This window comes from Falco rusticolus, chromosome 8, assembly GCF_015220075.1.
Source record: "Falco rusticolus isolate bFalRus1 chromosome 8, bFalRus1.pri, whole genome shotgun sequence".
In the NCBI taxonomy this organism is placed as follows: domain Eukaryota; kingdom Metazoa; phylum Chordata; class Aves; order Falconiformes; family Falconidae; genus Falco; species Falco rusticolus.
The window spans coordinates 10,462,090-10,476,132 of record NC_051194.1 but is presented as its reverse complement, the minus strand read 5'-3'; the positions used below and the strand labels follow the sequence as shown (position 1 = coordinate 10,476,132).

Here is a 14,043-nt window from a genome sequence, read left to right as displayed (position 1 = left end):
ACCACTGCCCACACAGGCCTGAGGAAACTCCTTCACCAAAGAACAGCCAAGAACGTCCCTCCTGGAAAGGGGAAGGAACAGCCTGGTGGGACCGAAAGGGAAACGCAGTCAAATTAGAAAAGCAATGGCCACCAGCACAGCAAGGCCAACAGCCTTCTCCTGTATCATTGTCCAGAGTTTTTTTATAGAAATAGAATAAAAACAGGCATGACAGCAAATTGTCATTTCATTCCGACCATAACTGTAAAGACAGCTCACATGAAAATAGCCATCGTATACTCAATTTACATGTTCAGCCTCAAAACTGCATGTGTAGAAACATGCTTCCAACGGTGCTCTGGAAAAACCTGTGCCTGGCTGGGGAGGTGGGAGCTCACAAGCGCATCCCCAGCTTTGGGATCTGGGCCTGGAAAGGTCAGCACCGTGCAAACCCCGCAGCCGGCCACGGGCTCCAGGAGGCAGTCGGACAGCCCGGACCCACTCGCAAAGGGGCATCACCACCCACCTGATCCGAGGCTCGTGGCTGGAGCCCAAAGCTCAGCTCAGCGCACAGCCCACCTGTACTGCAACAGCACACTGCAAGAACATTTTGGCTATGTGTTTCAGTCTTTTAAAAGCTGCAAAATAGGTAGCACTGTTTTCTTTATTCTTTCAGTCACATTCATTGTGTGGCTACATAAGTGGTATCACTACAACTTATTCTACTATCATTATATCAAAACCCAAAAATATTTACTGGAATAATCTGTCTCTCAAGGTACTAATCAAAGCAGGTTTTTGAGATTTCAGTCAGATTTGGGTGCTTCTGAAAACTATTGATTTCAAAATATCCAGGACTGGCTCCCAATAACTGTTATTAAAACTACATCAGCAAAAAGCATTTCCTCTTTCATCTTCTATCTTTTGTCCGCTTTGTTAAGTTAGAAACCCAAATCAGCATAAAATGCTTGCCAAGAGAAGGGAGAAATACATTCAGATTTAATCTAGTGATTATGGTTCATTTGTTGCAAACAGCTCCTTCAACAAGGCCATCAGGTGAATGATTAAACTCTTCCATCCACAAACAGAAGAATACCTTCAGTCACAAGGAAGCAATGCAGAAAAAAAGGTTTCCAGGTTTCCCAGGTTATTTGCAGGCACATCAGAAAGGTACACAGCAGGACTCACTCTGCAGGGGAAAATACTGCTGGGGCTGGGGGGGGGGGGTGGGGGGTGGGGTGGGGGGAAGGCAGGGAGAAAAGTACCTGATGCTCATGGGGTAGACAAGGTGGCCATCCTGGTGGGAGCAGTGACAGTGACATCCTGGTGTCCTGGCACCTCCCTGCTTCTCGGTGGCTCTGCTTCTGCCCAGCCACATATTGCAACACATGGTGGGAAAAATATTCCTGGGGAAGCATTTCACTTAAGTGGCTGTTATCCCAAAGGTGACGTTATTGCAAATGAACTTCTGCTGCTCTGTCCTCCAGAACAGCAGAGGCTGCGGCTGCCTGCTAGCAGGGAACAGTAAGCCCTCCTCACAGGCTGCTCGCAGGGTTACTATGGCCAAACCGTATCTGTTAATTCCCTACTATCAGCTCTGGCATGTCTCCAGCCCCTGGGGTGCACTGTGACATTGGTGTGACCAGCAGTTTCCGCAGACCACTGGTTTCAAGCAGCTGGGCAGCAGGCACAGAACAGGTAATACAGCTCCCGAGCAATTAACTCAGCACATAAATAGAGTAGCAGTTAGCAGGTACATGCTGTTGTCCCTTCTAGTCACCCCTGACACTGGTCTCCAGGCTCTGCAACAGGTAAGAGAGGCATTTCTGGGTGCAGGCTGGGACTCTTGGCTATGCTGGAGGGTAGGATTTTAATTTGGACTTTCTCTCAAGTAAAGGGTTACTGGGGCTGATAAAGCCAAACAGGGTGACAGAATGGCTCTGGCAGCGGTGGGAGGAAAGGAGGAGAGGTAAAGAAACCCACATTGGGAAGGCTGGAAAATAAAGGGGTAAATGGGGTACGTTGGTAAATGCGGATCAAGGCGAATTCATGGTATTCTAAGATGAATGTAAGGGAAAGGGGTAGAAGCAAAAAACAGTTTAAATAGGACAAGAGATAAAACAATTAAATCAACTCGGCAGATGGACTCCCCTGCCCTGCCTTTAGCAGGGCGCCTGTCCCCCCACAGGGAAGCACCCAGCAGCAGGAACAGGTCGCACTTCTCCACTGACCTCTGCAGAGCCCCTCAGAAACTCCGGTCCATCCACAAGGAGGGAGGTCCTGGGATGGCTCCTGGTCACACTAGAGCAACCATTTGTTTCAGAACACAAATCATCCCCATATAAATTAGTACAAAAACAGCATCTTGCTTTACATGATCTCCTTCAATGGTATTTTGTATTTTGCTATTATATCAGACTGCTGGGAGTTTTGAGAATAAAAGCTTTTGAAGGCACATGTATTTAACTAAGCAACCACAGAACTTCATCTTTGGCCTGTATAATTTTTAAGAATTCCTCAAAAGTAAAAAAAAAAAAAAAAAAAAAAAATTGGGCATCAGCACCCATGCCAGGAAATTTTACCCAAGGAGCTAAGGAAGCCTGGGGGCAGGCGTGCCTCCCTGCTGCCGTCAGTGCCCCAGGGAAGCCGGCACCAAGGGGAGCTGGACACCTCCACAGCTCCTACGCCAGCTCAGATCCCAGCTGCTGAACGCATGGGTCACTCCAGTAATCCTTGAGGCAGAAGTGACCATGGTTGTTCATTCCTTCATTTCAAAACGAATCTGCTGACAGAGGCAGAAACAAAGTCGAGGGCTGCCACAACCAGAGGGACAGTGCTGTGCTTCAGCTGTACCCACCATCGCCTCGCTTCTGAAATGACTCTTCTTGTTCCAAAACACAGACGCTAGCAGCAGGGCTGTACCAGGCTCTGAAAAGCAGTGCCCAACTTGGGGGGAAAAAAAAGAAGAAAAAAAAAAAAGCAACAATAAAAGCATGCAATAAACCAAACTCACTACTCATACACCAAGGCAAAAAAAAAAGAAAAATCATTTAAGTAAGAGTTACCAGCAGATTGAGCTTTACACATTTTAACTAGTTACATTAAAACAGAATGTGGTTGTTTCCAAACCGTTTTTACTGCTTTCAGATCCTAGTTTAGAGCAAAGGTTCAGAGGTCTCTCAGCAGAGAGGGCTTTCTCCTGCTTGTAATAAAAATTCCCATCTGCCTCACAGGTGTGATCCCAAATGAGGGCAAATGGAAAAAGAGGAAACGTCCTCGCCTTTAACACACGATACAACTGCCAAAACCCAGCGTGTATTTAATAAATGCAATGTAGATTGCTTCATTTGACCTCCTGTTCACAAAATAATTTTATTATATGTATGAAAGCAGCATACAGGCAATAAAATTATGAAAACATTCACAATACATAAATACACAGACCTGATGCAGGATGTATATAGTTCATAAGACTTTAAAATTTTTTTCCTCTCAGTTCTCTTTTCCTGACAACACATTTTGTTGATATACGTTATGAAAAAAGTTGCTCCAAAGGGTATTTTCTGCCGCTCAGAAAACAAAAAGCTTTCTTTGAATGCTGCTGAGTATCAACACCCAATGTTCCTGTTGCTAATGTTCACTGATTGCTTTAGCATGACAAAGGGAAAGCAGCAGGGAAGGACAACGGAAAAGTAGCAGGTTTTTTTAATTAAACATTGGCAACTTTTTTTGGAGCTCACAGGAAGTTTCTGATGTGGGGGCTGCAGTTCCATCCATATTTAGAAATGTCTTAATCCAAAATGGTAATGAGGCACTATTCCTTATTTGAATGGACTATCGACATGGCAATTACTAAAATGTAACGTTCTCCCAGTTTCCAAAGTAAAGCACTAGGTACCTCACTTTTTAATTCTGACTGTGATACAGCAGCAGACAGACAGCATGATCCTGGTGGTACTGCAATAATACAGACGGTAACGAGGTTTGGCATGTTTACTACCATTATAACCAATTGTGTTTGTTCAGAAAAGATATCCAAGACTTGAAATAAGAAAAGTCTGAGAAAGCTGTTTATCTTACATAAATACAAAACGTTATCTACTAAGAACTGTTATCTAAGAAGCTTTTCTTCTCAAATTGGAGTCTTCTTAAGGTTGTAGTCATATTTAAGGTATTTACAGACCCACAAACTTGACATTCTAGCAAAGTCTTTGTAACATGAAACTTTTTAAAAATAAATAGCAGCAATTTCTTTTATTTCTATAAGGGAAGATAATTCACAACTCAGTCAACGCTGGTCCTATCTTTTGAAAGAAATCCCACTTTAAAAAAAAAAAAAAGCCCACAAGCAAATGAACTCCACACAGCATCAGGTTTGTAGATTCCTTCATTTCTTGCTGAGCTTCTTAACATTCCTTCACTCCCCTCACCAGCTCTCCAGACTATCAGAGCTTGTAATAAAGTGCTGACTGGTTGACTGGTCAAAATGCAGTTATGACACTCCAAAAATATCCCATTATTTAAACATCTTAAATAATATAAATAAAGCTAGATCTGTTATAACATATGAAAAATATCAATTTAAAACAATAAAGAAATAAAACCAGTATCAACATATTACCTCCCAAAGCTTTAAAAATAACCATTCTCATTATAAGGCTCAATTATTTGTCAGAAATAATTTTAAGAAGGCATCTACCTACCTTTACAATCCCTCAGTCTTTAATTAGGACCTGTTAACACCCACTACCACAAGACACAGCAATCTTTTAACTTCTAGTAAACATTAATCTTTAAATACTTAACATTTATCTTTTGCCTCATTTTCAGCTAGAAATTGGTTTCTCTGTGTAAAGAAGCAGTATTTTGTCACTGCACTGTATCTAAATTTGTATATTTTCCTCAGTATGAACAGTACAGTTTAATATCCTTTTTTTTAACCAATTTTCAGTATCTTTTCTGTTTATTGTTTAAAATATTAAATTTGCTTTGAATGCCGGGAAAATTAATTCTGGGCTTGGTGTAAATGTGTATTTCTCCCTAGAGCTTAGTTTCTTACCAAAAAAAAAATCTTGTGTATCTTTTTTTTTTTTTTAAAGACTATTACAATACACACTATTGGGTCTTGCTGAGTAAACCTTACTGTTCAGGTTTTATGCTGCCCATTTTGTGTAATGGGGTTGATCTTTTCCAAAGAAACATCAGCTTCATAATCCAAGATACCCGACAGTGCTGGAGACATTTTCTCCAAGGTCTTAGATAGCTCCCCCTCTTCTTCCTTTTTGAGAGGTTCTTCTTCTGGACAGATAATTGCATGTGGAATCAGATAAACCAGATTAGACTCTTTGGGGCTGGACCCTTTGGGCTCATGTTGGCTCGAAAAAACAACTGCTCCGTTATTGTTAATACTAACAGTCTCTATAGCATTGCCGGACATAGGGCAGAGCCTGTAGCATCCCAGCAGGGTTGAAAATGCCTTGCGGAAATCAGCATTGAAGGCATAAATGATGGGGTTGAGGGAAGAATTAGCCCATCCAAACCAAACAAAAACATCAAAGGTGGTGGAATTAATGCAGAAAGCTTCTGCTCCCTTGGATGGCTGGGTAGGCTCGCAAAAGGGAATCATGCAGTTCAATACAAAAAATGGCAACCAGCAGCACACAAACACCCCCATGATCACCGACAAAGTCTTTAAAACCTTCGTTTCCCTCTTGAAGGACATTTTGAAGTTGCTCTCTGGTTGCTGGCAGTCCATACTGCTTCTGTTGCCACTCGTGTTCTGGCAGTTCTTGGCATGCACTGCTGCTCTCTCCAAAGCTGAGATGCGTCGTATTTGCTTCTGAGCAATCCGGTATATCCTCGTGTAAGTTACTATCATGATGGCCACAGGTATATAGAAGCTAATTAGAGAAGAGGAGATGGCATACATCCTGTTTAGGCTAGAATCACAGTTGTCCATGCTTATACCTTGTAAACTGGCATTTAGGTCCAAAAAGCTTGTGGTTGTAGCCTTGTGCCAGTTCAGCTGCACAGGGATGAAGGAAATCAACACAGACAAAGTCCACGCCACGCTGATCATGATGAAGGCTGCCTTTGGGGTCATCTTCCTCTCATACCTAAACGGGCTGGAGATGGCCCAGTATCTGTCCACACTAATGACGCAGAGGTTTAGGATGGAAGCTGTTGAGCACATAATATCAAAGGCCACCCAGATGTTGCAAAATGAACCAAAAGGCCAGAAACCAGCGATCTCAGCCACGGCTTTCCAAGGCATGACCAAAACTGCCACTAAGAGATCTGACACGGCCAAGGAGATGACAAAGAAGTTGGTCACCTTGGACCTGAGGTGGCGAAACCTAATGACAGCTGCACAGACCAGCGTGTTTCCCAGCAGCGTGGAAAGGATGAGGAGCGAGAGGAAGCAGCCTGTGAGGATCCGAAAGGAAGAGTCCCTTTCCACCAGCAACCCTTCCCCATCCATAGTGGTGTCGTTCCAAGTCATAGTTTCTCCTGAGGGAAAATCATATCATGATTTTCATGATGACATCAGCTCCTTTCCTTGCAGAGATCACAGACATCAGACGTCCATTAATTACTCATCACCAAATAGACCAAAAGGTCCTTTCTTACAGTCCCTTCGCCCCCAGAAGGACTTCACCAACTTTGAATCATCCTGAACACCACTGAAAGCTCTACGAGCAAGAACTGAAAATGCACTAATCCAGTCTACCCTACAGACTGTTTTTTAAGCAATCCCTTCAGAAACACACTGCACCACCCCAGCATGAAGTAGCCTAATTCAGACAGCTCACCTGCAAATGTTCTGCTGCTGTCCTCTGCAAATATACCCCACAGACAGGGAAGCAATCACTTTTCCATGCTTGCATATATTCCCACTTAAATAGGCTATTGATCGAGTGTTTCCAGCGTCCACTGCACTAGCCCTTCATATTTACTGAAGCATGCTATACGAGGGGCTTTTCCTCTAGTTTCCTAAATGTCTCACTGATGAAACACTCCATCCTTCCTCCTCGGTACACTCCTGTTACAAAATGCATCAGTTCTCTGTTTCCGGGCAGCGTCAGAAAGCAAATCTTCACTTCGTTTCAAACTGATTTACACTTCCAAGACAAAGAAAATACACATACAGTAAGTGTGTTTTAAAGGTTTTCAGTAAGAAGTAGCTCAGGTTATTTAGCTTTATTTAAATGAGAAATGCTGGCTCCTACCTTTCACCTCTGATTCTCTGTTTGCTCTGGGATGCAGGGCCGTCTCTCCTCCTCTTTTAGTTTTGGAATTGCATAGCAAATCTTACATACAAAACCAACACTGAAACACTGCATTGCATCAGGTGTGTGTGTGTTTTCCCTGAAAGTGCAAATTGGCAGGGGAGAAGTAAAAACCAGGAGAGTTTGACCATCAGGAATTAGTTTTCAGGGGAGCAGCAGATCGGTGCTGTCGGCCTGCATGTGACGGACCCCACCGGCGTGTGCCCAGCTGCCTCCATCCCACAGCCCCTGCCCATCATTCCACAAACTTTGTTGGCCGGAGCAGTCCCAGCCTCACTTTGTACATCCCGTCGAAGCGGCACATCAGGGTAGGTCATCCCAGTCAAAAGGCACGGTATTCCCAACACTGGCAAGAGCCGAGCACCGGTTCTTTCTTCTGTCGTTCACTCTTAGGAGAAAGAGGGGCGAGAGGAGGAGGAGGGGGGGGGATGCTGAGCCACCCCACCTCGGCCAGGGCGCGGCTGCGGTGCCCGCGGCGGGTTCCTCGTCCAGCGGGGCCAAGTCGCTTTAACGCTGCGCTGCCAGGTTATAGCTCCTCATAACTGCCCCGGAATAATCCCACCTCCCGCTCAGCGGGGCTGCGCTCCAGGGATCGGGCCCAGCTTTCACCATGCTTTTTCCCTCTCAGGAAAGCGCCGGCGGAGGCAGCTCCTCACGCTCTCCCGCAGCCCGCCCCGGGCCGCGCATCTCCGGTGCCGGGGGGTCCCGGCGGCGAGGGCTTCCTCCTGCCCGGGGCAGGGCTCGGCAGCATCGCCCCTCCAGGAAAGCTCTGCCTGCTCGGCGTCTCCTTCCTAAAGGATTAAGACAAGGGAAAGACAGGCATGGAGGCACGCAGCAGGCAAAAAGCAACCCCTCTTCGCCTCCTCTAACATCTTCGGTCGGGCGCAGCTTCTTCTGGGCAGCCTCTCCCCGGTTTTAACGCCTTCCTGGGGAATGACGGCCCGGCAGGCTGCCGGGGCGAGCGGCAAAGCCGGGCTCCTGGAGCGGCGAAATTACTTTGCCCCGTCCCGAGCTGCGGCCGCCCGGGGTGCCGGCTGAGCGCGATGAACTGGTGCGGAAAGTAAGTACCGGCGCCCGGCTCGGGGCTGGCGACGCTGCGGAGGCACCCGCGGCTCCCCCGACCGCCGGCGGAGGGGGGCGGGCGGCCGGGACGCCCTCCCGACACAGCGGGGCCGGGGCGGCAAGCGCGGCGGTACCCAGCGGCCGGGCCGGCGGCGGGCGGCACCGGGTCACCGCTCGGCTCCGCGCCGCCTCCGCCGCCTGGCGCAGCCCCTCGCCCCCGCCGCTCCCGGCGCAGCCGCGGCCGCCGGGCTCCCTCTCCTGGGCGGCCGCGGCCCCGCGCCCAGCCGCGCCGCCCCGCGGAGGCGGCCGCCAGCCCAGCCGGGCCTCAGGGCAGCCCCGAGGGGCCGGGCTGCTCCGCGCCCCCCCGCCCCGGCCAGCCCCAGCCGCCGGCGGGCGAGCGCCAGCCCTGGGCAAGTAAGGCGGGCGAAGGGCATCGCTGTCCCTGCGCGGGGGCGGGACACCCCCAGCCCGGGTTCCAGGGGCGTGCGGCTGCCCGAGGACCCGCTCCCGACCACCCCCTCCGAGGTGAGGCAGGGGACGGCGGCGCCACACGGGGCTGCGGCTCTCGGCCCCCCCGCGCCGCAGAGCGGCCCCCCCCCGACGGCAGATGCGGAGCTCGTGTCCGCAAAGAGAGCCGGTGCCGTGAGCTGCCGTCCTGCCGCGCTCTTCACACCGTGTTTTCTCCTTTGCAAAAAATCCTTCCGGCTCGGCAGAGAGCACCAAAACACGGCAGTTATGTCTCAAACCCCTTCTTGCTTCCAAAAGGATTTTTCCTTTCTTACCTTAGCCGCAACAGCCAGCGGAAGATGAACATGCTGATTTGCAAGTTGCTACCTTTGCACAGGAATCTTAAGTCCAAAAAAAATCGGAGAACGAAGATAAAAGGCATCCCAGGGAGGTTAAACCCCCCCTAGAAGAACAAGTAAGCGCACTAAGTTGTCAAGATAAATTTTGTGGGGTACAGTATTAGCGAAGTTGCTTTTGTGCCAGCTGTAATTTTTCATCATGTCAGTTAAAGCAGATACAGTGCTAAGCTGACCTTGACAAGCTAACTAAACACTTGTTTTCCTTTCCCCCTCTCTTTCTTTTTTTCTCTTATAACTGCTTCTCAGCAAGTTCTCATTCCCCCTTCTTACTATCTTGCCCTTTAATCATCATTCATCCTCAGAGGAGGATGAAAAAAGACAAGAAAATTAATCCTGTGCTGTTTGGTAATAGAGATCTCTAATGAAACTCACTGTGAGTTTTCTTTTTTCAAGATTGTTTTCCTTTTTTTCTCCTGTTCTTAGAGCACAACACAGGTGAGGTTTACTGCGTGATACCTATTTTCTGAAAACGTTTTTCAGTAGAAACCCTAGGCTGAGGGAAACTTTGCGTGCACTGAGCACATTTGGTTTTATTTGTAACAACTTCCAGAGGCTCCCCCAGGATGGCTTTCTACCACAGCTGTCCTGGATTATTCCAGGAGAAATCACAACTCCAAAGTATACAAACAGCACAATTTTCAAGGCACACTGGAGAAAAATGCTGAGGTACATGCTGCACAGGAGGGAGCAGTCTGCTCTTGATCATTTCCTTACCAGCTCATCAAGCAAACCTCTTCTTTTCAGTTCATTTTTGCTAGGGAGCAGCCTTTTCTGGGGAAGAGGCTGAATTCAGCGTTGGAAGACCCTAACGCTGTTCATATGAGTGAGGGTTTACAACTTTCATTTTAACCTGACATTAAAAAACTAGCCTTTTTGCTTCCTACTCAGCAGCCTATAAGAACCTCACGGTCCTTACTTGTTTGGCAATTCAACATCTGTTGCAGAAGTCCGAGCCTCCCTCCTGCCGGGTGTCGGTGTGACCAGCTCAGGGACAGATACGGGGTCTGGCTCAGCCAAGCCTGTACAAACGCAGTGAAGCCCCTTCGGTGCCTACGCAGGTTTCAAACAACAGCATTTCACGCAGGGCACCCTGCTGTACTCATTCATCTTTTCAGCTAATTTGTAAGCTTTTTAAAACTTTCGTGACTTAGTAGTCATACCCAGGTGAGGAGCAGAAGTGAAATCCATTAAACCGCTTTATTATTTAGGTAAATTTAGTGGTGGGATTAGGCAGCCAATTGACAGGACTCTGGGAGCCAGTTTAAAGTGTGGGGTGAATTTTCCTTTTGCTGCTCCCTGCCTAACCTGCTTCCAGCCAGCGCAAGAAGGATCAGCTCTTATCCAGGTCAGGAGTTGCCTAAAACTGCCAGCAACAGAACAACGGTGCAGGTGTTTCTCGGAAATTCAGAAACAAGCACACAGCCTGTTTAATTTTCCCTGGGTACCCACATAAAACAGCCACTTAATTTTATTTAATGCTTTTCAATCACTACTGACTGATGCTAGAATCAAAGCAATGCCCAGCAAAGGAAAGCTTTTGTATCTGTTACCACCCTGTGAGGCACCTGCTTCTCCCAGAAGACTGTGGTTGGAGAAAGTCCTATTTGGTCCATATGAAGATATAAAAAATATAAATACTGAGTAGCACCTTGATCCAAATAATCTTCATCCAAACAGTAATTAGCTACTGGAAGACCAAGTCAGACTTGAACAAAGTCCAGCTTTTGCATTCAGAGATAAACATGCTTTCATCTGCAAAACAGCGCACATGCTAGAGCTGGAGAAAGGCAGCTTAATTTACAAAATAATACTACGGTATGTGGAAACACATTGTACTCACATCACTCTGAGGATGACTTTTTGAGTCTGCATGCATGGGATTTATGAAACACGAAATCAGCTGAGGCATGTTAGCAGAAATAATGTCCAAAGGAACTGTCAGGTCTCTAAATGAATGGGTTATACTAATAAGCCAAGATAACTTTAGCCTCAATGTAACCTTCTCAGAAAAATCAAGGGTTCCTAGAAATCGAACAGCAGCTATGAACTCTCTTAAAGATCAGTGAAGCACACTGGTTAAATTGATATTATCGTGTTGGGCATTCCACAGGGAAAACCACAGTAGTGAGTACAAAAGCACAGAGCGAAGAGTAGCAGCAGAAAAAACCTATTACTTTGCTGCTATAAAAAAATATAACTGTCTCCAAGGATCTCGAGCTCATTCTTGAATGACAAAGATCCACCAGCAGGGAGAAAGGATCAGCAAGAGAAATGATTTCTAGCCCCCAAACACTGACGACGAGGCTTAAATATTCAGTATTGAGTATAGACTTTTTTTTTTTTTTTTTTTTTTTTTTTTACTGTAGATTATAGGCAAGGCTGCACCTTAGAGTCTGGGGGATTCAGTAGGACTGATCTCAAAAAGCACATCAGTGCCCTTGTGAATGTTGGCTTTTGAACTATTTCCAGTGGCAACCAGCGCACAAACCATCCCTGGGTACCAGGTCACTGGTGAAGTATGTGCAAAAGTCCGGACACTGACAGGGAAAAGGAAAATGAAAAAAGCCCAAGCAGAAACACCCTGTGTGGAAATCTGGATTTAAATGACTTGTTGAGACAGCTAATCCAGGCAGTGGCAGAGCTGGACACAAGGGGTAATGCAAGGAGGGTATAAATGGGAAGGATTTGTTGGGCAGTGCTACTGGTTCCAGGGATCTGGAGCTCATGCACCAGACTCTCAAAAAGCAGCCTTGAGTCTGCAGGGCTCTGCACACGTGAGCTTTAGGAGTGGTGGAAAACTATAATCTGGTCGTTTGTAAAGGGAAAGGAGTGGTGTTCCCCTCCCGTCCCTGCTCCTACTCCGAGCCCGTTCCAGCTCTGCTCCCCTTTCTCTCCCTCCCCGGTAATCCCTCCCTACATTTGCAGTGCAAGCCCAGAGCAAAGCTGGTTGGTTTCAGCTGTAACACCCCAGATTTTATAACAAAACCTCTCTTTTTGGAAAGAGGTGGAAGACAAAGAAAGAAAGAGAAATATAAACCCGCGACCAGGGATCTGAGCAGAAGCTGTCATCTAAACAGTCCCCAGCCTCCTGCCACGCAGGAGCCACGTGTAATTTAAGCTCAGTGCGATGCTGCCAATAACGGTGTTATTTAATCAGCAGAGCTTATGCAGTGACTTTTTATGGGTTTTTTCCAGTTCCACCCACTCACTCCCACAGGACCAGAGACAGAAATGTTTTCTACAATGAACACTTGGAGTGACCATTCCTCTCGCAATTTGACTGGCTCCATCAAACCAAAGGCCATTACTGGATCTTCAATCACCCTGGAAATGGCTCAAACAGGGAAGCCTAATATTTCCCCCCTTCTCATTCTGGGATTTCCATCTGCCACAGATACGGGTAGGAGAGGGATTACTGCCCTGCCAACACTTCTCTCCGGAGTGGGTAGAGAGCCAAACTGCAGAGGATGCTGAGAATAAATTATAGCTGAGAGAAGAGGAGAGGAGAGCTCTAAGGAAAGAAAAATGCTTCCTCTGGCTGCCTGGGCCCTGCAGCAAGGCAGGACAGTGCCAGGAAATCCACAGCAAACCACTAAGACCCCTTCTTCAAAACCTAATCTAAACCAACAAACACAAAATATCTCAAAATTCCTGACCATTTCACCAGTGAATATAGACACTTGATGTACTGCTGAATTTTATATTCTCATCCATGCATATAAAACCCCTACACAGCTGATTGCTGAGGACCTGCTATAGGAAGTACCATGTAAAATAGTAAGAAGTACAAAAATACAGACTGGGCCATTGACTCCCAATTTATTCTTTATTTGCATATTCATATTTCTTCCAATACTGTATAGCTTGCATTTTTTCTTTCACTCCACACTGGACAGACATTTTAGGCTCTCAGAAAAATTGAAGTTGAATATATGAATCAAAAGAAATGTCACAGAAAAAATGACAGCACTTTTAATGTTAAAGATGGCTTTGACATATTAATTAGTATTTCAGAAATTGAATAAAGCCAGTGATACAGAATGATTCATTAGAATGAAATTAATCTGAGAAATAATTAATTCTGACTGGATCGATAAAAAGAATATAAATAGATATATTAGCAGCAAAACTTCACAAATGAGTGTGACAGTGATTTCTAGCAGCAGTGGATGAGACTGCAGATAATACAATTCTCTTAGCAGATGGCTTGGTAGGTGGCACTCTCCCCTCCTAAACTGGTGATACAGATTTACTCTTGAGCTTTGCACTAGCTTAAAATGGATCCTTCCCCACGTTCCAGCTCAGTCCCTGACTGGATGGAGAAGAACTGTTTAAGTTCTACCAGCACACTGTTGTGGTTTTCTGGTGCAGGACGTGTGATGACGAAGAATGTGCTTGGGACCTACAGGAGCCCATTGCCTCTAAAGGTTAGTGGAGCAATAATAGGAGTGTAGTGCAATAGTTTTCACTGCAGTTGATAATTAAGTCCACATTATTGCACATCCAGTATGGTCAGGCTCCACAGCCCTTTCCATTGGCAGGCTACAAATCTATGAATTAAAGATAATTAAACTAATACTTACCGAAAAAAAATAGGAGCCAATACTGCACAGAGCATCACTTCTTGCTCGCAGTGAAGACCAAGAGAAGCATTTTGCACCTGCACCACAGGGAGTGGCAGGAGGAGGCAGCTCCTGCCAGGGACACCCAGCCAGGGCTCTTTGCTAGGAGGGCAGCCCCACCGTGCCCACACAGGAGAGCGGCAGGTCCAGCTGCAGCAGACAGGGTCAATCAGCAGCCCAGCAATGACCAGACCACCCCAAATGTCCCAGTCCTGGAGCTCTGAT

At 46.5% G+C, this 14,043-nt stretch overlaps 1 protein-coding gene across 3 annotated transcripts; it reads right to left on the bottom strand.

Moving 5' to 3' along the window:
• Positions 1 to 3,334: 3,334 nt before the first annotated feature.
• DRD1 (dopamine receptor D1) lies at positions 3,335 to 8,307 on the bottom strand. 3 transcript variants are annotated; one of them, XM_037396995.1, is made up of 2 exons: positions 6,792 to 8,307; positions 3,335 to 6,489 (listed from the first exon to the last, which is right to left on the bottom strand). In XM_037396995.1, exon 2 carries the CDS (start codon positions 6,479 to 6,481, stop codon positions 5,126 to 5,128), a length of 1,356 nt encoding a protein of 451 aa, XP_037252892.1. In that variant the 5' UTR covers positions 6,482 to 6,489; positions 6,792 to 8,307; the 3' UTR covers positions 3,335 to 5,125. The 3 variants fall into 3 exon arrangements, with proteins under 3 accessions (XP_037252892.1, XP_037252891.1, XP_037252893.1); XM_037396994.1 differs by having other exon boundaries at positions 3,335 to 7,100; positions 7,209 to 8,307; XM_037396996.1 differs by having other exon boundaries at positions 7,209 to 8,307.
• Positions 8,308 to 14,043: the final 5,736 nt, after the last annotated feature.

Excerpts from the sequence above, each read along its gene's own strand:
- DRD1 (XM_037396995.1), bottom strand. The coding sequence starts at position 6,481 with ATGACTTGGAACGACACCACTATGGATGGGGAAGGGTTGCTGGTGGAA.